This window comes from Synchiropus splendidus, chromosome 1 (assembly GCF_027744825.2).
Source record: "Synchiropus splendidus isolate RoL2022-P1 chromosome 1, RoL_Sspl_1.0, whole genome shotgun sequence".
In the NCBI taxonomy this organism is placed as follows: Eukaryota; Metazoa; Chordata; class Actinopteri; order Syngnathiformes; family Callionymidae; genus Synchiropus; species Synchiropus splendidus.
The window spans coordinates 33,586,667-33,611,946 of NC_071334.1; the positions used below are offsets into that span (position 1 = coordinate 33,586,667).

Genomic DNA, 25,280 nt, shown 5'->3' on the forward strand with positions numbered 1-25,280 from the left:
AAAATTAGACGTTTATCACGTGGGCAGGAAACGGTGCCCTTTTAGAGTTCACTGTGTTTAAAGACAATGACACAAGAACAGTCTGAAAATCCAATTTTGATTTGACTAAAAACTAGTCTCTGCATATTAAAAAAAAAAGCCTATCTACATACCACCCACTTCACACCCGTTAAAAATAAAACCACAGACAAAGATGTATAAAGTGATTTTATTTGAAAAAGAATTAATTTTAGTGTTTTGAACAAGAATGGAAACAGCTACACTATGGAAGCCGTGTTTGTGCAAAAGAGAGGGAGGGGCGAAATACAGACTTATCAAAAACGTACAGCTTTTTTTTTTTTTTTTAAAGATGTTTGAAGTATTTACCCAAAAGATGAATTAGGATAAATTAGTATATTTTCTAGGGCTTAAATGAAGCCCACAAAGGTAGGTAAAAATGATAATAAAAACACTGTTAATCTGTCTCAGATAATCTGAGGTTGTATTCAGAAAAGGTATCAAAATTGGAAATGCAGTCTTGGCTTAATTTCTAACCTTTTACTCAGTAAACCTAAACAACATTGGTTTGGTCCAGATAGTACAAAAGAAGAAGAGTTTATAATGTGACCTCTGAACACAAGATTAAGCCCAAAAAGAGTCATTGCATGCAGCGTGTAGCATTTAAAATAAACTTTTTTTTGTTCTTTTTACCACTTAGAAGAGTGAAAGTACCATTGTCAACAAAACAGATTTCTCTTTGAAGAAAATCAAAATAAATAAATAATTTAAAATCAGATTAGCAAGTGACTGACGTGAAATAGCGGACGGTCAAATATCAGTCACCATTACAACAAAAAAAAGAGAAGAATTGGAACGATATGAACACTGATATATAATGACACAAATTTGAAATGATATGTATGAATGTGTGGCAGCTTGAAAACATCAAATGTTTGAGTGCTACCGAACTTGGATGTGTCGATGGAGTACAACCATTTTGAAGCCAAAACAGGTAAAGAAGAAGAATTCACACCTGGAACTGCACAAGCATCTTAATGTTTCCACTGTGATTATCCTTCACTACATTACAGCTGTATTTCAGCCCATCCTCTGTCATACTGATCCCCATGAAACTATACAAAGACCAAAGATTGAATTTTTGCATCAAATCATTTTTACCATTTGTGGCAAACAAAGGGTGGGATTTTAAAAATGACACCATAAAAACCTTTGCGCTAAAGTCCCAGTGAAGATTGACAAAACTTTGTGAAGACTCAAAGCACAAGCAAACATCACTCGGCCAAACAAGAACATTCTTGACATTTATAAATGTGTGATTTCTGTCAGCCGCATCCGCTTTCTTCTAGAACCTACTGTTGCTAATGTTGAACTTGTGACAGTGTTATGTGACAGGTTTGTCACATAACATGGATGACCTGGAAGCATCAACAACCAGAGATGTTTTTGTCCATGTCTTGGATAAGACTTTCCAGGTCCTGCACAAAGAGCAATGATCCAGCTGCTTCACCAGAGCTGATGTGACTGATGCAAGTCATAACCCACCATTACCTCCAGGAGTTGGGCAGTAATCCACATTTGCCTCCTGGCGTCTCAAGCTCCGGTTTATGTTAGAGCTAGGTCGAGATAGGTGACACTTACGTTTAACTCTGAATGAACTAAAAAAAAAAAGACAAGCTATCGGAGACACTATTGTGCACAAAGTGAACAAGAAAAGGCCAGACAATGGAGTCGTGGCTTCATGGACCGACGGCAGGATCACAAACCGTCTCTGTTTTCGTAGACACTAGGTATTGGGTGGAGAGCACCCTGGACTGGTGATAGCAACACATGAAACACTTGTAAAATTTAAAACCTGAAAATATTAATATGGGGGAGGCTGTAGCCCTCAAGGGGTATGTAATCTGAGTCTCTGAATTTTAACACAGTGTGATGGACCGCTGACCTGAGGGCAATCAAACTTCAAGTCAGAAAAATCAAGTGGCGAGCTTAATACAGACATCTATGCCACTGAGACACTCCGAATCCAGCCGACAAAAGGGTACCACATGGCCTCACGAAAAACATTGATCCTGAGCAGACGTTTGCAAGATCATTACAAAAATGACAAATTCTACAAATGAAAACTGTGTGAGGAAACACTTCTGTAGCTCTACCAACAGAGGGTGGGCTTTTGAGATTTGACATATCTCAAGAATTTTCTGGTCAAAACAGTCCTCCAGTATCTTTGGCCCATGCTGAACAAGGACTGGGCTCAGAACTCCACCTTGCAGGCGGGGAACGTCTCCTCCTGCATGGCCACGGTGCTATTGCTACCTAGCACTGTAATGGAGAGCTGCTTCTGCTTGTCGTGGGTCTCCTGGTACCACTCATGCATGGTCAGCGAGTCAAATGTTGGGATCAGGGTCACCTGCAGAAGCAAGGACAGTTAAAGTTAGGGTTTGTTGACCAGGAACCAATGTTTCTCTCCGCTGACCTGAACGTCTGGCCAACTGCTTTTCCCCTCCAGCAGAGCATCCAGGATGACCTTCATGGCCTCCTCCTTCACCGGGTCATCACCGCTGACTACGTAGTAAGAGGAGCGGAGACGTTTGAAGAAATCCACGGACACGGTGGAGGACGCATATCCAGATGGCAGGTAGGCTAAGTCCACATAGACGGCAGAAGCCTCAGAACATGGAGCCTTGGAAGCAGATGCTGAAATGACCACATAGAGACCACACGATCTTTACTAACAAAGACAAAAATAATATTTGCAGAAATTGTGCCTGACTGCTTACCTGTGGCTGACGATTTAGCTGTACCAATCCTGGACCCTCCAAGTGAATTTCGGGATGATGGTCTGGCATCCAAGCTGGACATGGTCTTCAACGTGCCTACTGCACCGCCAAGTTTGGTTTTTCCATTCTGAGAAGATGTAGCCCCAGGCGACGTCTTCTGAGTTGTACCCATCTGTTTCTTGGATTTGGCAATGGAAGTTTTGGGGATTTTGCTGGAAGTGTCGGCCTCTGTGTCTGCCATGCAGGTTCCGGGCTGAGGTGGTATTGGGGGGAGGTCCTTCATTGGAGCTGGTGGTGGATCATGGGAGGAAAATTGCGAAGACACAAGAGAGTAGGTCAGACCAGCATCCTGGAGATGACTGGACAGAAGATTGACAGAACTGGAATCATCATCAGAGTCGGTCGTGATCGACGGGCAATCCTCAGTCCCAGGTGGCACATCCGAGTCTGTTGCTGTTGGTAAGGAATCACTCACAGAGGTTGGTGGGGTTTCCTGGCTCAAGGCTGATGTGCCCTCGCTGCTGCTCATATCATAGGCATGTTTATGTTCAGGAATGAGGCTAAGGCAAACATGCTGCTGGCTTTCAGGAGTCTTCGTGTGCTGGAACTCGCAGGGTGTCACCAAACAGAGATCCACATCATGTGGAACCTCTTCAATCAAGTCGGACAACCCATGGATATGGCCCTGAGACCCATTTTGACACCCTCTGCCAACAGAGATCATGTGCAGGGCCATTTCTGTGGAATGGTCTGAGTCCGTAGAATGTCCGTTAGAGTGGAATTCACCTCTTGTGAGCCCAAGATGTGATGGGAGAATTTGTTCATAGGAACCTGACAGGGATTCGTCGACCTCTGTGGAATGAGGAGAGCAGACCTCAGCTGGCATGGAGATGATGGTTGGAGAGGAATCCGGCACATTGTCTTTCAAGGGACTGAGAGTTAAGAGGCTGGACTGTTTATCCTGTGAGGAGTTCTCCTGACACTCTCTTAAAGAGCTCACATCTGATGTCCGGCATGACTCTGCTTGGTTGCAATCCTCAAAGCCTAAACTGGATCTCACTGCATCAAGGCTGTCATCGTCTCCAACGCCTGGAAAGTCAAAGTCAGGGGATCGATGGAATGGTGTGTGTCCAGCACTGTTAGGAGCAGAATCAACGGGAGAGAAGACTTGAGTGGTCTTTTCATCTGGTTTGATCAGTTGACCTTCAGGTGGGTAGTCTGTGGTAGCCAGGTTAAAGTTCACACTGAGGTTTCCTCTGGATGTCTTCTTCCGAGGCATGCGGGTCCCATTGTGTGACTCCACACCACGCAACTTTTCTGGACTCTCAGTGAACAGATTTTGGTTTTCAGTTGGCTTCACTGAATCGCCTGTCTTTCCCAATGTGACGTCACTGTTATTGTTCCCGTTGTTCAAAGTTTGACCATCACCAGGTGTAGACGTCTTTGAGCCTTCGGTCTCCTTCCGGCCTTCCTGCTCCTTCAACAGTTTACCCTTCATCCCTTTGTTCAATGTGTCTCTTTTTGGAAGAGTTCCATCTTTCTTTAGAGTCCCATTCTTTCCTGCAGCTTTTTTCATCTCTGTTACGTTTGTCTTGTTAACTTCCTTCACTGCGGGTTTCTGCAATTTCTTTTCCTCTATTTTCACTTCCTTCTTGGTGTCTTTCTTTGGATCCAGTTTCAAGTCTTTCTTTGGTTTTGCACTTACAATTTCCTTTCTTAAAACATCTTTCTTCTTGTCCCCCATTTCTTCCTTCTTTAAAACCACAACAGCAACTTTCTCCTCCTTCTTTTTGACATCCTTTTTGTCTTCTTTCACTAGATCTTTTTTTGAAACAAGCTTCTCCAAAGGCTTTGGTGGCTTTAACCGTGAATCGACATCCTTTGCTTTTGGCTTTTCTTCCACATCCTTCTTTTCCTTTGGCGCAGCATCGGCAGCCATCATCTTTGGCTTCATCTTGAGCTCTTGTTTTTTTGCTTCAACTCGACCCAGTTTGTCTTTCAGCAAGGCACTGGAGGGTCTTGAGTCCTTCGTGAGGGACTTGAGGCTTTCTTTGCTCTCTGTACGTTTTGGCTGCCTCTCTGATTTCAAAGTCTTAATGTCCCTTAGGCAGACAACAGGCACTTTGAGGAAGTCTAAATGTTTGAGTTTTTCAAGTCCGTCAAGGATTTTGGCCTGCGGGGTGCATCCTGGGAACAGCACTCGAACGATTTTCTCCAGTGGGCTTGAGGGGTGCCATACCAACAAAGCACAAACGGAAGCGAGGCATTGAAGTGGAAGATCCGAGAGCTTCACGTTCGAGTCATTTGGCCAAGTCTGCATCAAGGATTCAAGTTCACTACTGCCACTGAGTGGATTGAGAGTGTACATCTCCAGGCGACCGACTCCCATTTTCTGAAACAGGATGACAGGTTCAATGGTGGGTCCACAAGCCCGACTCAGAGATTCCGGTTTGATAAAAAGTTTTTCCAAGTGTTGTAGTGTAAGTGCTGCCTGGTCAGCACAGCGAAGCTCGCTGGGATCCATTTTTAAGGACTTCAATCTCTCAGGGGCATTCAAGAACACCACCCCAATCTCAGGCGAGATGAGGTTCTTCATCCATTCCTCTTCCGTGTGAGAGGACGCCAGCTCGTTGTCCTGCTCGGCCACTTTTCTCTGTAGCAAACTGTTCAGTCCTGGCAGGTTGTCCACGCCAATGTGGGTCAAGAGTACCGAGTCAATTCTGTCAAGATGTCGGACCAATTTCCAAAAGCAGGAACGGGAATCAGAGCCCCCATTGATGAGGACATTAAAGCCGTTGACTGCAAAGAAGGCGGAGTCGCCACGGCCTGCTGGGAAGATGTAGCAGCACGGTCGAGAAAGCTTTAAAAATCCTGCAGTGCTCGGCGGCTCCAATAGGTCAAAAGGGGACTCGGCCTCCAGGGACTCGGAGAGGTACTCCGTGAATTCTTGCAGGCCTTCCATTTCTGGAAGGACCAGCGGCGGGTTTATCTGGATGTTTATAAGATCTTGCAAGTGGTTCTCAAACAAGGAAGCTTTCCAAAGTCCGTAGTTTGGACAGCTGAGAGTCAAAGAGGACTTCACTGTCCGGTCCCCCGATGCCAGCAACTCTGTGACCTTAGACACAAAGAAAAGTGCTTAATAAAAGACAAAAACAGGAACGGTCATTTTAAGTACTCTGGTGCGACTTTCTCATGGATGTGTAACGACTGAAGCATCTCATAGAAATATGTCCTTGAAGTCAGGTGCCATTGAAGCGATTAGTTCTATCTCTGTGACGAGTGAAACATGAGACAGCCGAGGCATGTGGAGGTCACACACAAGGTTGATCCAGCTGCAAATTTCTGCTATAAGGCTGCACCACAGACTTTGAATCCACAACCTGCAATTATAACACAATTCCATCCACTAGTTTCAACAATGGCATTCAATTAATTTAGTTTCTTTATTCATTGTCTACCCCTTATGACCAGCACAGGGTCAGGAGATGGACTCAAGCCTGTCACGGGAACTTGGGAAGACAAGGTGGTCAACCTTTCCTAATGACCCTTGATGTCAGATGACGGACTGACTGTCCATCACAGACAACATATAAGCAAACAACCACTCACACAAACTGGTTCTCCAAGGGCTGCGATGGTGCAGGTTTCTGTTCCAACCAATGAAGCACACAGTTAAACCAATGAGGTGTCAGCTGAAAGAAGACTGACAATCAACTGACTGCAGTGTTCAGAGAGCAGACTATTAAAGATGTATGTGCTAAATGGGATGGAACAAAAACCTGCACCACCCTGGCCCTCTGAGGACCGGTTTGCCCACCCCTGGCATAAAGTCAGCAGTTGAACTGTATGTTATGTGGCAGGAAATCAGAGGATGTGGAGGAAGCAGCGGCAGAACCTTCCAACCCAACAAAGATAGGTCTTACACCAAGCTAGAATTGAACCTGTGACCTTGCTTTGTGGCTACGAAAAACTCATAAAAAGATGCTGACTCAGAACTTGTTCTGCAAACCAATGGAGCTTGTTTGTAACAGTGATGGGTTAAATGACCCAAACGCATCGATGCATTAGGACGCACATGGAGGCAGACCGCTCTTAGAAAGACTTAAAAAAAAAACTCACCAATTCAGGGGCTGTGTGATTTGCATGGTCGTGCATTCAACTGTGTTGTGACTGTACATATTGAAAGACTTGTCGAAAGAGTAGTGTTTCATCATATTGGGAGCCTGTTGCTCAAGACACCCGTCACAAAAAAAAAACGCTATTGTTGTGGTTGAGTCAGTACGTCACTGAAATAATGAGAGTGATGCGGCTATTGTGTCAAAAATATGTCTAAACTCAGGTCAAATGTGGTGTGAGCATGCAGGTTGGGTAATCCCTCCATAGTCGGGAATGATTCTAACCTGAGCTCCAATAAATGCCTCATCACAAATCATCGGTGGCGAGCCCTACTAGCGACTAGCAGTCTTAGATTTTGCCAGTGTACCGGAAATGCAGTGACATCTTTAATTCAATGAAATTGGATTTATTCCACCACATGGCACCATTACAGAACACCAGCACAACATCAGAGCTGTCTCAAAGCAGAGAAGAATGTAGGCAGGGATGCCATGATCACAGATCTTGGTTTAATTGAGGTCAAAGAATATGTCACAATTCACAGAGAAAACAATATTAGATTATTAAACATGACCCTCCAAATTGTTCTCCAGCTGTGTGCTTCAGAAAACAACATGATCCCAAGATTCCTGAAATATGCATCTGTAACTGCATTTTTAAAATGAGACCATATGGCAGCAATGTGAAGCTACTTTTGTGAGACTACCCGTCTATAGATCATCACACAACAGCAACAACATCTATTTCCTGAAATGAATCTCAAGAAAAAATAAAACATTGTGTTATGAATTTAAAAAAGCAAAGTCTGGAAGTATGGATTCACAGCTTGTAACGTCAACAAAGGCTTGTTTCAAAGTTGCCCAAGTACCTTCCACTTGTTACCTGTTAGCCGCGAGCTAAAATGCCACATCAATGCAGCACTGAGCTTGTGAGTTTATCGTGTTCTTGCAGTGTTTGAATTTTGTTGCTAGTTCCTATCGCTTCAGATTCAACGATTGTAGTGGTCATCTTAGCTCGCGTTCTAAGATAAGTTTGAACACTCACTTAATCTCGCCTGTGACAAAACACTGAGTGCAAGTGAAATGACTGAACTGATCAGAGGCCAAAGGCCTTAATACAACTACAAATCACAAACATATTCAGGAATTTATCTATTAAACAGTGCAATAAAACACTTAAAATGTCAATGCCTTCACATATCACCATACTAGAGTGAATCGACTTTCCATTTCCTACAATCAGCCCAAGCTCTCCTTCAATTCAGGTTTGAAAACAAACGCAGTGAAAGAAAATCCTAATTCCTAATATTTTTAAACTAAAAATTGAATGCAAACTGAAAAATAGCATAACGACAAACAAACACATTTAGGACCCAAAAGGAGAACCTCAATCTGACAAGGGATGTAAAAAATACTTTGATTTCAAATGTTTTTCAAAGAATCACCAACTTATTAAACAGATTTTAAAATCCTGTTATGATGGACTGCCAAGTTTTAAAGTCAGAGTTTCACTCAAATACAGAGCTGGAGTTTATTTACACTCCACCCTGCTGTTTTGTCTTAACAAATCTGCAGAGACAACATCATGAAAAAAACACCACTCTGTCAATGAGGAAATGTGAAGAGAATTTGAGAAGCTGAAGTGTACGATTTTGTTTTTTGAACCACATGGATCTATGACTGTAAGATAACGGATTTTCTGTGTTCAGTCAACAGCCATGAATATATCGTGTCATCACATCATTTCCGCGTTTGCCTTTAAATGTAATCTACAATGAGGAACTACATGAACATTCTGTATAGTTTTATAGTATATCGTTTTTTACCCACATATTCTAGGTTTTCTCTCACCTCGTCGTCGGCCAGTATCTGGAGGAAGTCCCCGAGCGAGAAGCAGCCTCTCTGCAGCACGACGTCGCCGATCTCCTCCACGCACTGACCGGCCAGCACCAACAGCTTGTGTCGGGAGGAGTCACAGAGCAGCCGCCGGACCTGCAGGCGCAAACAGGAAGCAGAGTCTTGCATTACTCATCCATGCTGCCTCTTTCACAAACGGGCAGCAAATCTAATCACATGCGATCAGAGCGGAACCTTACGAGACTGAGGCGAACACAGCAGGTCGCAGATTAACTGTTGACCAGTTTTGAGCTGATTCAGCTTTTCATTCACAGCCACTTTTCTGATGTCTAACCACCGATTCTGGTTCTGGACTCACCGCGGCACAGACAAAGTCATGAGCTGGATTCACCACGACCTGCGTGTCCAGAACATCGCCTCTGTGCTGAAGGGTGCGCTGACCTGCAGGGCAAACACAACCTCCGTCAGAGACACAACTCTTTTGTCATCTCAACAACAGCCACTTGTCGGGAAGCAGAGCAAAAAAGTGAAAGATTTCTTTTAATTGAAAAAATAAATAAATAAATGAGAGAAAAAGGTCATGGCTAAAAAAAAATGATGAGCTACATTAATAGTAAATAGTTATTTTCATGATCTAAAGTCTATACATACAGGCAAATGTCATTTAAGAAGTTGTCCTAACAGCTAATGTGAGTCTAGCGCCGCCCCCCTTTAGCTTCACCTATAATTACATCAGGGACATCTCCAGTGTGTGTGTGTGTGTGTGTGTGTGTGTGTGTGCGTGTGTGACTCTATAAGTGTGTCACATTTCTTTCCCTGTGTTGTTCTTCCCCATGGCAGTGTTTAAATGAATGTGAAAACGTGTTTTTGTGGAGGGATGAGTGTCTGCCTGTTACTTGTGCATCTGTCTCCATATTCTGCAGACGTATGCAAGTGCTTCCATGTCAGCGCTTTTAGATGTGTGTCCACTTTTGGCAACACTGTGTGTTCACCTTTGCTTTGTTCTGTATGTTAGTGCTCCCTGTGTGTTTCAGATCAGCGTAGACAGTGGGCTTGTCTGTACTGCCTCGTGGGGACTAGTTCCGGACAAAACACTTATGGGAACCTAATGTCTTCACAGGGACCAATTGCAGGTCCCAACAGGTCCAAACCTCAATTTGAGGATGAAGACTTTAAAATAACTGGGTCATTATAATTGGGTTTCACTTTGGTTCAGAGTCCTGGTAAAGGTGAAGGCATGTGTTTTGGAGGGTTAAGTTAAGGGTGAGAGGCTATGACAAACTTCTGGCAAAATTATGGCAATGACAAAGCTCACAATGTCCCCACAGGGATAGCAATACATACAAGTGCATGTGTGTGTGATTTGTTCTTGGAGAAAAACCTCATCTGAAATGTATGCTTATAACCATGAAGCAGTTTGTGTTTCAAGTGAGGACCTAAGATCTCGAGTGTGATGAACCAGATGTGCTTGCACCGCATGACTAGTTGTTGCGAGTCCCAATGGTTTATGTTTTTCAGTGTTTCACAGCAGGATTCACATGATGCCGCAGCTGAAGTTTAATTTTGGAAAATACTTAATACTTTGATTGATTTCATGTGTCGACTCAACACGACACTACAGCAGAAGGAAAGCATTTGTAGTTTTTAGCAACGACTTGCTGAGAGAGAAAAGTGAAGAAGAAAGGATGAGTGCGGCGGATATGTGTCTGACAGCAATGAAGTAGATGAAATGTTAACTTCATTGTTTAAGCTGGGGACAATATTTTAGGTAAATAAATACACTAAAAGCCATTTTTTTAGTTATTGAAAAAAATACAGCATGCAAATCTAAAATAAAAAACAGACCTATGAGAAAAATGGAAAGCTTTGAAAAATGTAGAAAAAATATGAGCAATGGAGGACAAGACAATGAGGAAAAACTGATGAAGGAACGATGGAACGTTCGCACTAAGCAGTCATAAAAACAAGCTGGCTGGTACAAAAAAGTCAGCACTAAAAAATAATAACTTGAATGTCAGACACAGATATTAAGAAAGAAGACAAAAAAGTCAGGCTTCTAAACAGTGTATAACTATGGAAACCTTCAGAGGAACGAAGAGGTGGATCAAACTGTAGGACTGCAAATGCAATTCTGGACAAATATTATTTCAACAGTGGCCACTTAGCCAGAAATACTCAGCAAGCCAACTTTCTTTATTTTCAGTAGAAAACTGAATTACAACAACAAAAAAAGAAGTGCTTGTAATTTGTCCAGTCTGGTTGGTTCTCTGTAAAGTCTGGGAAAATCATGCCAACACCTAATTAATTGAATCGTGCATGAGGTTTTCTATCAAGTCCACATAATTCTGGACCAGTTGTTTCTCATTCAAAACTCTGCAGTGAAAGTGTCGTGCAGATGAAAGATAACGTCAGCAGATTAATAACTTGAAACAGGACATGAAACACATGAGTATATCAAGTTGTTGCTGACTGGATTACATTATGAACCGCCATGGCAGAAGAATTATTTTGCAACATGTGTATCCCTCAACAGGAGCTGTGACACTTATCACCACCAGGAGGCGTCCAGTAACTCAATTGGACACCAAGGAGGGTTGTCGACAGCATCAGCACAGAGCACTTCCTCCTGTGACTGGACCTCTGCCCCCAGACAGGATCGCTTCCCTCCTAAGGGCTATTTTTGGGGTTGCCATGACAACAGTTAGAGTAAGTAGCTCCGCCCCTTTAATCTCACCTCTATAATTACATCAGGGACCTTGGTGCGCACCAGGTTGTGTGTATGCGTGTTTGTCCATCCATTTCTGTGTGTCTGAGTGCGTCTGTGGTTTTTATTGTGTGGCACTGTGCTTTTGTGTCTCTGGGTGTGCCTGCATGCCTGTGCGATTTCATGAGTGTGGGAATGCTTTTCTTGAATTTCTGGGAGTAGGTTCTGCATTTAGAGTGCATTTGTGTGCATATGTCCCAACAATCCATGTGCATGTCTAAGTTTGTCTGCTTGTGTGTTTAACTATTAGGGGTGGGACGATATTGGTAGCACACAATTACTGTGATACTGAGGCAATATTTGGCCCACGATAACGATAATATCATGACACACTGATATATTGCAAGAAATGTCATCAGCGCTATATCAAGATACATGTGACTAAAACAGGAAAAAATACCCTTAAAAAGGAAAATGTTGCATAATTATGCATTTATGCAATGGTCAATGTACAGAGAAAATTGAGCTCAATGAAACAAGCATTTGCATAGCAAGCACTGCCTGCAGTCTTGTGCATACAAGCAATGTGCAGCTGAAAATGCGTGAACATTAATGACATGGCAAAAGTAAGTAGAAATGGTTCTCCCACATAGTGTTGAGTGCATGTCGTGCGCCACACAGTTCAAAGAACGTACCAGTTACAACACTTTTCCAGAAGCCAAGATGCCACCTGCGTAATTTTACCCAGATAGCAATAGGGCTTGAAAAGGGTGAACGGGATCGAGAACAGATTTTAAATTTGAATAACAAAAAATGCTAACTAATCCACTATGTGTGTTGTTGTAAAATATTGGTATTTGCTGTCAGTGGATCAATTATTTATTGCGACAATATATTACAATATTTTTCCCACAATCTTAGTAACTATGTGTGTCCATAAGCTACTGCTGGTGTGTGTAGTTTGTATATGAACATTCTGTACATCATTTGGGCATGTTGAGCCATACTTGTGAGTACCAAATCTTGAAAAGCCACCGTATTGTCAGGACATTTTGTTTTGTGAGGACATTTTTGCCAACCCTCACATCAGCTTAAAGTCAGTCAGTAGTTTATTATACTTGGGCTGTGGTTTGGATCAGAGTCTTGGTTAAAGTTAGCCTAAGCTGAGCAAAGCATTATGGCAATGAGAGGTCCTCACAAAAATAGCAAACTTTGTGTGTGTGCGCGTGCACACTCTGAGCAGACCATCAGCTGACTTATTTGACAATAATATTTCTGTTCATTGGAACCGTGATGTCATCCAGCTATTTGACCTTGACATCCTAACAAACCAACAGTTGTCCCCGACTCTCCTCGCTCAGCACAGCATATTTAGCATGTTCCTTCCTGTATTTGCGCTGCTAAATATTGTGCTTCCTCTTCACCAAATGTGTTGCCTCAACTTGTGTGAACAAAGTTTCCAACAAACTTCAACCATGAACAAAAGTCTCTCACCTCGGAAGTCCTCTGACAGGAAGGCAGAGTGTCTGGACACAAAGAGCTTCAGCTGCTGATCCAAAACTGACACGTCCACATCCACAGGCCAGCATCGCACACCTGCAACACAAACATTAGAACACAAGTTGTGACTGACCACGTTGCTTCTGTCAGTGAAGTTTCAGTGTTAGACATATTGTCAACGTGAGCACCATATTATCAGCTACGTCACCCTTGCTACAAGTCCAGGGTGCACCCTGCCTCTCACCCTATGCAGCTGGGACTCTATTTTATTTATCTCTTTGATCTCCTTAAAGGAGAAGGAAGAAGGTGTGAAATAATAGGTAAATTAACTTCAGTTCTAATCATATCCTACGGTCTTTGCTGAGGTGAGATATGACATAGCTTGAATGTTCTATTTATTTGGAGATGGTAATGCAAGGTTCTCCTCCAAGGTGATTCAAGATGTGATTTGTCATCGTTTTTTCTCAAGAAGTAATATGACTCACAATGTCAGTGCACTCTCACCATCAGTCAAGCAGGACTCCACGTTTTAAGGCGGAACTTAAAGCAGGAGACAAATTAAACATTTGATGACAGAGGCTGAGGGCAGTATGAAATCAGATCGAGGGCTGATCTGACTGGCCCTGAGCCAAGTCTTTGAGGCTGATATAGTTCAAGAGATTGTACTTCTGTGTATCCTGCGTGGCTCAAAGGTGTTCTAACAAAGGCACAGCTGGAGAGCTCGGATCTCAGTGAGCACAACAGCAAGCTGTCTACCTTGTCCATACCAGAGGACGGATGATGTATTACTTAACATCATTTAAGAAACCCAAGAATACAAAGTGAATTAACTGAAACACATTTTAATAAAAGAACATGATAATGTTGTCCAAACTGGCAGCCAATATCTAATTTTAAGTAGTGTAGCTGGTGAACAGTGGATCACATGAGCCGCAGACAATTGCGGACCATTTTAAATGTGATCAGTAGGAGACCTGACTCAGACATGGAGGGCATATTTGTATCTACTTCAGTTTCCTTTTTCAGCCCCAAAAGAGGTGGAAAAGGCGCAGAGTTCTGTCGACCCAAAAAGACACAAGAATACCATGTAAACCTCTGAGCAGAACTTGTTGCAAGTGGAGCTCAAGTGATCTTCACACTCCAGCCGAGATGTCTAATGTGATCAGGGGAATAAGATCATCGCACCCTGATCATGTGTCTGTGAAGGAATGTGTATGATTCCTGAGGTGACATGAGACACTGTGTGAGCGGTGTGACCGACTGATGCGTCTCACACTAAAGATACACAGTTGAGCTTCTCTTCTTCAGAAGCCTGACGATTCTCAACAAAGGCCCATCACATCGGTTCGTCCTGGTGGATAAACCAACGCTTCGTAAACAGAACAAATACTGGAAGTGAGCTAGCTTTAGCGTGGACTGCAAATGTTTGTCAGATGATCTTCTGCCAGTGTCACCTTCAACTAAGGCGGTGAACGGGAGTACCACAGATAACAGACGAACTTGCACTCTCACGAATGCACTCTTCTTTCTAAGAGGTTCATGCTATAACACTTTCATATACTACTTTGGGCATGAAGATGTGTTGGCCCCAGCACTGTCCCGCAACACAAGAGTGAGCATGCACACACAAACATGTTCAAAAGAAAGGAAGATGATATTTGCTGATTAATATTTGGACTCTCACTGGTTACTCTGGCTTCATCCGGAACCAGAACTTTAAAAGGTCAACTTGTTTACTTTTGCTCTCAACCAATTGTTAGCAACGTCAGATCCGCTCTTAACAAACACTCTTCACCGTCTCCGTAAACGACAACATGCACCAGCAGATGTGCTGGTGCATGTGTGGAGACTTCCTCTAGTCTCCACACATTCCATGATGAACGCTTCAACTTCTATTCTTGCCAATTATTAACCAATGAGAGGCTCGTCGAAAACGCCAGTCTTTATCAAAGAACACCACATTGCCATGGTTACTGAGTGACTGGGAACTAACTAGTGAACTAAAAAAGAAACACATAACACAAGTTCAAGTGCCTCAACCAGAACACAGTTCAGCCTACCTGAGAGTTACAGCTGGGCCCAGTTCTTCTCCCTCACGACGAATACTTCAATGGAATGGAATAAACCACCATAGTCACCTGACCTCTGCCCACTTGAGTCTCCATCAAGACTGAACTTTACCTCAGCATCAGCCAACAATTCCAGCTGTGACTGTGTGATGCCCTCGTTTCTCTAGAGTTCGCCGACCTAATGATTTCCTCTCATCTCTAACACATAACAACTTCCTCCGCAGCAAACAGGAAGTGAAGACACAAGGCAGCACTTCCTCTTCAGCCAGTCAGCTGACGAGGGACACCTGAGGAGAAGCCATCCTACTTTTGAACTTGATAAACAAATCTTGTCATCTTGAAGGGAAATGACAAGTCAGACCCAGTCATGGTACATGAGCCTCAGCCACAGGCATGTTGATGAGCCTGCAGGCGAAGATCATTGGGAGGATTTCAGGGACTCACCCACACTGGATTGTTTCCACCAATGCCAGCAGTGTAACAAACTTGGAGCGTAGAAAATAGATTGTTAGGGGGCTTAACAAAATATTGATACACTCAAATATTGCGATACATGATTGCGCAATACTGTACCTCTTTGACAAAAGAACAATGACTCCTACAACTGCAGCGTTGTAGGAGCCATTGGTTTGGAAGGCAGTAAAATATATTAAGATTGGTAGGCGGAGAATTTCCATTGTTTTTATAGTCTTTTTCGTGTCTCATTAGAGCTACGTATCGGGTAGTAACCACAATGCAGCCCCCGTTTTCCAATGGTAAGTAAGCTTTGTGGAACACTTGAGAAATACGGAGCAAATGAATGCAGAATGCAGCCATGTCCATAATGATGAGCATAAAAGGGCCTGAAGAGTGTACAACCTCCACACTCCTTGATTCAATACAGTTTAACTTCTGAGTTTTACAAACAAATCATTTGTAACCTCATTTTTGATCATTTGTGTTTCCCCTGTAGGACACGATGAGATGGAGGTGAGCACCAGGAACGATTCTCTTCACTCTAACAGAAACAACAAATGCAACAGAAACATTTTTCATGAAGCTTATCTCACTGGTGGGATTCAAGACGTCCGCACTGAAGCGTGCAAGAACGTCACCGCACTGCAGATAGAATCGCTGGTCAGATTCCTTTAAAAGGAAGTGTTTCACAAACTTCCTTCTTGTTTTGTTATCACACCAATAGATTAGAGATCTTGGAGCAACTGGTGGATTTGCTTAGAAGGGAAAGACTTTGAACTAAGTCTAATTATTAGACAAATTTAGGCAAAGGTAGGTCACTGGAGCAGTTTTCTGCCACAGTGCAGGAGTCACAGTGAGGCAATATTAAACCTTGGCAATGCAACAGCGGAGGAGTTTCAGCTTTTCACTTGAATTTCATTTAGCTAGACACGTGTAACCAAGTGGATGTTTTACAGTCAGCTTTACAGGTATGTGGCTTCAAGAGTTAGCTAGACTTCCTTTTCAAGTGTGTCATGGAGCTTCACATTTGGAGAAATCATCATTGAACAGAAGAATCCTCACAGGTTAATTGGTTCCTGTGTTTGACGCCTCCAACCACCAGAATCTTGAGAATAAAATACTGAAAAAGAGGTCAATTGAAAGAAGTAACATGAGTTCCTTCCAAGGGGCCGTGAGGAAAAATTTCCCATCATGACACACAAAACAGTACTTTTGCTGCATTCCAGTTACCTCGGAAGAAGGAAGTCGGACCAGAGAAATGGCGTCATAGCTGAGTTCAGTGCATTACAGTTATGGAAGTCAGAAAAAAAAGATAGCACCGTCTGTAAAAGCCATTCTCAGATGTGCCTTATCTGGATATAAGCAACTTTTAGATAAAAATGGCCTTGGTTTGCAACAGTTTCTACTGTTGTGCATCATTGACTCAAGACTTATACTTTCTGTTTGGGGAAGCCATCCTGGATTGCAAACGCTCTGTGATGAGGATTTTCCCACTTGGAACCCTACATCGCGTGACAACTGGAAAGCACCCTAAGATCTGATATTAGTAAATCAGTATCAGCCAGTTGGGACGATTGGTGCACCGCTAGAGTATTGACTTCAAGCCTTCAACATGCAGTACTTGTCATTAGTTGTCACAGAAAGGAACATGAAAAAAGTATATAAACACAACCACGATCAGAGTTAAGAGGCACCTTCACCCCAAAAAATCCATCTCATCTATTTCTTTCTGTGTCTAGACTGGGTTCCATGTTAGTATAGAGTACAATGGATCGCTCCAGCAGGGAGTCAGACATTGGACGGGAAAGTGGGTCAGGTAAAGTTAAACTCTATATGCAGACTTGAAATCACACTTTACACTACAGCATCCCCACAACGATGAAGCCCGCTGTGCATGATACTTGACACCACGGGCAATGAGTAAAGAGATCAAACAAGGGGCAAACATGTGAGACATGGGCCAGACAGTCCAGGTTATTTTTGACTGTTGTTCTCTTCTTGATCATCAGACAGTGCTATCACCGCTGAAGTCATGGCATGGCATGGCATGGCGCCTCTGTGACTCGTCGAGTGGGTTGGCAGGTTGTTCTGTTGTGGTTAACTTGGCCGCAAATGGCCCATAAGCCTTATTTTGGACATGTCTGGTTTAAATAGTATGTGTGTTTTTATTCATAAGTGCACTAAAAAAAAGTCATGGAAAAAAAGCATAAATTAGCATGAATAGAATAATGTACGAATCAAAATAAACTGAGATGAAGCAGCTTCAAGTACAATTCAAATCATTTAACTGAGGTGTTCCTCCGCTGTACCCAGGAGTCTGCTGACTTTCAAGCCAAGTTATCAACTGTGTTACTCGTCATGAGATTAGTTTGTTTGTTGAAGTCAATTGGTGGCGTCATAATCAAACTTCACACTCCAACCACACATGAACGCGCTCGAACGTCCCACAAACCCTGCAGTGTCAACTCATTATCACTTCAGAAAACATAATGATTTGTGAGTTTTCATTTCTAATTTCTAAACAATTACTGAAGTATATATACCTGTATAGTGATCATAATAAAATAGCCGTGTTCTTCTGAAACCAAATCAATGAGTGAGGCTTTATTTTATATTTCTGTAACAGAGTGATTTTATATCCTCTCATGAAACAGTGGGAGAGACAAAGTCCACCTACCGTGAGCTTCTCTGTGGCCTATATAACCCAGAGCATACTTGATACTTGGAATCCCATCAAGCTTTTACACTCTCCAGTATTTATGAAGAGGGTCGGGTTAAGACTCAAAAATTCAAATTTCGCTGTCAAATGAACGTCTATCAAAGACAACATATTAGCTGAAGTGGAAGCAAATCAGAGAGCAGTTTCATGTTTTGTATCCAAGCACAAATCTTGCCATAATCTATGGTTCACTGTCATCTGTTATTACAGGAAGAAAATCTTAAAAGGTCATGGTTTTTTTTATGACATCCTACTAAAGGAACATAATTTCTTTGCAAATACTCAGCAGATGAATTGATCACCTCGCTAGCTCGGGTTATGAATAGAAAAGGCTTGTACAGTTGCACAGCCGTTACTTTGTGAGCAAGTGTTTCCTTGTAAACAACACATGACACCATCAAGTGTCTCGTTTAATCCGACAAACAACTATAAAATATTCAGTTGGCCATCTGTCAAAGCGATGGGAAGCTGCATATGTTCTCATGAATAATCCAGATAAGTAATAGGGAGCACCTTTCCTGTTAGATGCGACCATTACTGTAAGAACTCACCGTTAACATTTAGCGCTTTTAATTCAGCACATTTACAGGTTCAAACGGAATCCATGAGCGCTACATTTTAGTCATGCACGCCCAGTTCCAAGCCAATTATTTCGGTTGGTTTGTGAGCTGAAATAATCGTCAATGCACTACTTTATTAAACTTTAATAATGTTTTTTTTCTACTGTAACCTACTTTCACTTAAAAATGAAAACTATCAAGCTACATCGAGGTGTGTCACTTCCGGTTAAGCAATATTTTCAAAATAGTTGACCAGCAAAGCGATGGCGTTAGATGAACGGCACAACGAGTATATTATGACATTTACTGTGGGTGGGAGGATGAATATGAGCGTAACTGATTGAGGAAGAAACAGTGACGACGCCTGCGTAGGTGTGAATGGAGGTTCAAGGATGAAGCAGAGAGACAGCTGGGCAGGATGTCCCGCCTGGCCTCAGTGATATCATGGCTAAATTTAACCAGAGTGGGCCGACAGCTGCAACGATGACAGCGCAAACACCAGGCAACTTGTTTGACGACCAACTTTGTTAAGACGATACTCACAGAGACTACTTTAAACTGTGAAAGCTGTGAAACGTCTTCAAAGGACGTTCAGATGTTACTATTGGTGTGAATAAAGTAAGTAAGTAAGTAAGGTGGAAACACTTCTTGGTAAAACCGCAACGACCGCAGAAGTACCGGTTTTATTGTGAAAGGATCTGCGGACTTCACCACTTGCAGTGCCGCTGGCTGGACTTTCTGGGAACTCACCGTGTTCGATCTGGCTCAGCAGACGCTCCAGCAGTCCTTCAGGGAGAAGAGAACCGACCACTACTAGCAAAGAGTAATCGACCGCCGCCTCCGGCCGTAAATCGACAGAGAAACTTGGAGAAGAACCGGGACCGCCGCCCCGATCCGCCGCCATCATGGCATGGACACAGACCGCTCACTGAGTGACGTCAGCGAGCGCACTCAGATGCGCCGCCCTGCTGAAGAGAAACGGTAGAACAGAGTTGATTGACGCATTAACGGGCCAATAAGAGAGAGGGAAGGAGCAACGTGTTGTTTTGGTGCGTTTAACGGCAGCTCAAAGAGAAACCGGAATTTTTAGTGAGAGCAACCTGCGTTTTAATTTTGAACGCCTACGGCGTTTTCTTGGTTTAAAAAAATCCATCAATTATGATTAAAACTTCAACCTCTGAAATAAATAAAAGATTTCTGTCATGATCCTTTTTTCACTGAGCTTTGCTGATTCACAATCCCACAACATGCAATCACAAGAGAACGTAAATCTAATATGAATACACCTTAAATTAATGTTAGGTAAAGTGTAATATTTGGTCATTTGCATTTGTGAGACAATAACAGCACAATTGCTGGCGGGACATTTTGTTTGAAGATGCGTATTATGTTTCCTACAGTTTGCGTAGCGCATTGAACGCATCCGCGCATGAGCCAGCATGGCGGCGCCGGTTCCAGGCAGATGTGGTTTCTTCGTCAAGAAAAAGCAACGTTTCTGTAAAATGATCGTCGCTAAAGATAAAAAGTTTTGCGGAGAACATGCGACTATGGTGAGTTCATTGTCACACTGTGCGAATTCACGGAGATTGTGTTTAATAAAAACTCGCCCGTGGATAGTTGTGTTGCTCAACAGGGAGTCGTGGTGTGTTCAGGTTCTCACCATATGATCTGTGTAAACATGGACGGGGCTGCATTAAATCTTTAAATGTACGGATTCATTTTACGTGCATTGTTTTGCGTGCAGTTTCAAACCAATAATCTTTTAAAATATCTCGAACAGAACATGCTAATAAGTCAACGTGTTATTCAGAAGTGGCTTGAAACTGAAAGAAACGGGCTTCTCTGCGAGGATTGCGATGCTTAATCCGGTCAATGACTTCTTTCTGTTTTTGCTTTTAGGATGAAAACAGCAGCATCAAGAGAATCGTGTGTCCACTCGACCCCAAACAGTAAGTCAACAATGATTCAGTTGTCAATTTTCACGCGCTGTATTTGTTGTCTTTGTATGGTACTTGACTAGAACTTTGTTCATCTGTGCAGCACTGTGTGTGAAGACAAACTGCAGAAGCACCTGAAGAAATGCAACTCAAGAGAGAAACCCAAACCAGTGAGTCCAGAAGTGGAAGTGAAGTAGACTTAGCAAGTTCAGTTGAACTGAACTTACAGGCATGTTCCATTTGAGATTAGGAATATCCTGTTCCTGATTTTACACACAAAAACTTGCATACACATTTTGAAACCAAAAAAGTCTTCCATACCACGCAAAACAGAAAGACATCCATAAATTCAAGCACGTGTAGACAGAAATTACATACACACACACATACATTCACATTCATACCTAAAAATACCCACAAACACATTGGAGAACAAAATCATTCGCACACAACGCACAAAAGCCCGATCACATATCACAAAAATACTAATTGCACACATTTTCTTACATTTTTTTAAGCAGGTAAAAGTCACAAATAACTACAGAAAACCCACATGACATACGAAATAAATAGACGGAATGCGTGCCCAGGTGTAATATGCTGACCTTACACACCAGAATACATAAACTGACAGAAAAGCCACGCCGAAAAATAAACATATACAACAAACAAAAGTCACCTCACAAATGCACAGAACTAAATCATTGAAAAATTACTCCAAAGTCTGCACTACAAAAACACACAAAAAGCACTATAATGTAAAACCACATACCAAATCAAAAATAAACCAAAGGAAAGACTAAGAACAGTAGTTCAGTTGTTGTGTTTCACTTGTGTCTGTGATCTTCAGGTTTATTACGTCCAAGATATAAATGCTGGATCAGCTGAAGGAGACAAGCAGATTCAGGTAACGTCATGTTGAGTGTGTGCACCAGCCCTCCAGGCATGAATCTAACACAGGTGTGTTTCAGGTAAGTCTGTGTGACCGCAGCAGGTCCCAGCTTCAGTCCCTGGTGGACAAACTGAAGAAAGCTGTGGAGGGTGAGACATCTTTCACCAGTTTTCTCAACTATGTCTTCACTTTTCATCTTGCTATTTCTTTCTCTGGTTTTATCTTCTCAGGTATTTGTGTTAAGACAGTGGGTCCTATATATTTTTCAAAATAAAATTACGACTTAATAGCACTTTGGGACAATTTACAATCGGTTTTCAATTTTACAGATTAAATATATAGTCAATATGATAATAAACATGATTTAAGGACATCTAATTTAATCTAGACAATACGTTTCAACCACAGGAGGGCGCCTCTTGAAGCCCAAACATAAAGCTACTTGGATAAAAAGCAGTATAATAAAATCTTCATATTTTTGATGAAATTACATTTCAGCAGCAAAGCTGTTCCTGGACTCGACCTCTTGTGTGTTTGACTCATGCAGGGTTCCAATGTGATCTGGAGGACCGTTTTCTTTCTCACCCCGTCTTTGAGGAGGAGCTCAACAATCCAAAGAATGGAGAGTCTGCGCACAAACACCTCAAGCAGCAGGTACTGAAAACATGACACGGAAGCATCTGCATTGTGCCGTGAATCCTTTCCAGATTTTATTTCCTCTCTGGAATTATGGAGTCACTGGCTGACATGCTCTCTTCCTGTCTTGTCACAGTCGTCTCTCTTGGCTCACATGGATGCGCTGGGGTTGCTCGGGCGAGGGCGCTGCTTTGTGGAATTTGGAGCTGGCAAAGGGAAACTGTCTCACTGGATCCATGAGGCCTTAAAGACCAGCATGGTCTGCCATGAACATGAAACCCACAACTTGCCAAATACTTGCAGTGAACCGAAAAGCAATGACCAGCTCCAGTTCTTGCTGGTTGAGCGCAGCAGCACACGCTTCAAGGTACAAAACTGTGGTCTGAGTCAGAATCCATCCATGACATCGGTTTTAGTTCCATTCCAAATCATCTCACCACAGTAACTTCCTGTTCAAATTTAGAAAATTCAGTTCATGACCTGAATCATTCCCAGACTTTGTCAGTAACTGTGTCACACACTTCCTTGGGTCATTCCCAAAAACATATGTGGACTTTTTGTCCATATATACTTTTTATGTGGACGGTTTTTTTACCAGGTGGACGGGAAACATCAGGAGACCGGGGTTCAGTTTGAGAGGCTGCAAGTCGACATTCAACACCTGGATTTGAGTAAGTAACAAAACATCTGCCAAAACATCTCTGCTCCAGTGTCATTTGGCTTTTGTTTTAGCCCATCAGAGAGAATCACCCTTTCTACCCGTTACTCCTGTCACTGGGTAACATGTCCAGACAATACTGAGGATGTGTCTAACTCCAGTTCAGCAAACTCTGTTGTCTTAATCTGTGTTAAAGGTTCTTCAGTAATTATCGATATTGTTCAGCTCACGACTTGGACCGTGTTTAATATTTTGGCCCTTTGTGAGACTCCCTTATTAGTTCTATCACCCCTGTATGTTTTTGAGGACTATGAGAGGAAACCAGAGTGCCCAGAGGTAACCTGCAATCCTCAGCCTGGGGTGTGAGAATGAAGTGGATGAATGAGGCTAAAACCTGAGTGTCATGTGACTGTTTTGTTTGCAGGTAAAGTTCCGCTTCTTAGCCAGCAGCCGCCACTAGTGGGCGTCGGCAAGCACCTTTGTGGAGCAGCGACAGGTACAATTATGAGTGTTAAGCGATGAGATGGTTGACATGATTGCAGTACAAGAGCTCAGTGGGCAAGAGGGTGAGGGAGTGCACCCAAGAGTGAGGTAAAAAAAAGTGAAGAAGAGAAGTCAGATGGAAGAAGAGAACGAGATGGACGTTGAGTGAGGAAGTGAGAGAAAGAGAGTCAGCAAGTATGTGATGGAAGAGCAAAGGAGGCAAAGAGGGTGACAGGCGAGTAGTAAACAGTAAGTAAAGAGTGAGAGGGAGGCAGACAGTGACAAATAAAGGTAGAGAAGAGGAGAGGGAAAGAGATGAAGAGGAAACCAGAAAGAGTTGCGGGGGATTGACACAAGATTGATGGGGTGCAGGCATGAGAGGGAGGGAGAGAAAGTAGGAGGAAAATCTGGGAGGAGATGGGCTGGAGGCACTGAGTGGGGGATTGATAGGTTCAATACAAAAAAGGGAGGGATAGAAGGGAGAAAGCAAGAATGGAGGAAGAAAAAAGGGAGATGAGTGAAGAATGGGAAATGGAGGGAGAAAAAGAAAGAGATTGTAAAGGTCAGTCTTTACGTCCTCAGATCTCTCGCTGCGTTGTTTGTTGGACACCCCCGGTCTCACAGAGGAACCCCCACCAAAACGCCTTAAAACTTCGGGGCAAAGTGACCCGGCTGGAGGAGATACAGAGTCTTCTTCTCCTGGTCCGGTCCTTGGCTTGGTGGTGGCACTGTGCTGTCATCACCGCTGTGAGTGGCGTCACTATGTGGGTCAGAGGTTCTTCCAGCAGCGAGGTCTAGGGGCGGAGGAGTTTGAAGCTTTTAGCAGGATGTCCAGCTGGGCCACGTGTGGACTCAGAGCGACAGACCGCAGCGGAGACCAGGACGAGCATGAGCCAGCCGAGGAGACGGACGCCGTCAACGGGTTTGAGACTCAAACTACTTAGCTCAAATTAAACATCTCTAAATAACTCTGACCACTGGCTGGTGTGCAGGTTTCTGTCTGCCGAAGAGCGCCACCAGGTGGGTCGACTCTGCAAACTGCTCATCGACAGCGGCAGACTACACTTCCTGCAGAGCCGAGGATTCAGTGGGAAACTGACGCAGTACATCAGCAGTGACGTGACTCTGGAGAACGTCATGCTGACCGCCGTCCCGTCGTCATCCACCAGCTGAACTGTTTTTCAACCTCAATCCAACTGAAAAGTCTCATTTCTTAATGTATATTTTACATTTTTGTAATTCAAAATATTTTGGTGTTCATTTTTATTTTTGGATTTTTGATAAAAACACCAATCATAAATGAACTTTCACCACTCTTATTTCTTCTAATCTGATGTGGGGCTAAACTGTAGAGGTCCAGGCCTTCCTCTCCAACTCATCTTCCGATATGATACCAAGATGTTCCTAGGTCATCCCCTGTGTCCCAGCTCTGCCCTTAGAAGAAACTAAGTTGTAGTCACAACCCAAAGCTGGTGAGAAACTCACCAGTAACCGGAGAACTTCAACCCTTGAAGGGAAGTGCCTTTTAGGAGCAATAGTCGCATGAATATAAGGATGTGGAATTATCAAGCGTTTCACTTAAATGTAGCTCCTGTTTCTAGCCTGCTAACATGCTAACAGTGTTGCTATTCTGTGAAGAGAAAATGAAATGGAGACTTTTCTTTTGTTATCTCATGAAGCAATATAACAAGGTGACAGACATCAAAATGAGTCTCAGTATTGTTGTCAGGAATAGCTAGCCCCTCATTAGCTCTGGCTGCTAACTTACCTTTTTTTTAAACTGTATTTTATAGTTAAATGTAGCTGTAAAATATAAGGATAGTGACCAGAAAAAAACACATATTGTCTCAATAAACACCCATAAAAATAGCTCAGAATGGATCAGAACGTTACGAGGAAAACTTGCACCATCAGTTT

General features: G+C 42.9%; 2 protein-coding genes across 3 annotated transcripts; one reads left to right on the forward strand and one right to left on the reverse strand.

Moving 5' to 3' along the window:
• Positions 1–207: 207 nt before the first annotated feature.
• map1sa (microtubule-associated protein 1Sa) lies at positions 208–19,688 on the reverse strand. Its single transcript, XM_053846186.1, has 7 exons — positions 19,508–19,688; positions 12,948–13,049; positions 9,108–9,190; positions 8,744–8,884; positions 2,778–5,892; positions 2,474–2,694; positions 208–2,407 (listed from the first exon to the last, which is right to left on the reverse strand). The coding sequence occupies exons 1-7, from the start codon at positions 19,662–19,664 to the stop codon at positions 2,252–2,254; spliced, it is 3,975 nt and encodes a 1,324-aa protein (XP_053702161.1). The 5' UTR covers positions 19,665–19,688; the 3' UTR covers positions 208–2,251.
• On the forward strand, positions 19,420–25,110 carry trmt13 (tRNA methyltransferase 13 homolog). 2 transcript variants are annotated; one of them, XM_053846200.1, is made up of 12 exons: positions 19,420–19,806; positions 20,158–20,307; positions 20,657–20,706; positions 20,798–20,864; positions 21,545–21,601; positions 21,666–21,735; positions 22,134–22,240; positions 22,359–22,589; positions 22,821–22,893; positions 23,305–23,376; positions 23,946–24,285; positions 24,356–25,110. In XM_053846200.1, exons 2-12 carry the CDS (start codon positions 20,197–20,199, stop codon positions 24,534–24,536), a joined length of 1,359 nt encoding a protein of 452 aa, XP_053702175.1. In that variant the 5' UTR covers positions 19,420–19,806; positions 20,158–20,196; the 3' UTR covers positions 24,537–25,110. The 2 variants fall into 2 exon arrangements, with proteins under 2 accessions (XP_053702175.1, XP_053702185.1); XM_053846210.1 differs by having other exon boundaries at positions 19,420–19,738.
• The last annotated feature ends 170 nt before the right edge of the window (positions 25,111–25,280 follow it).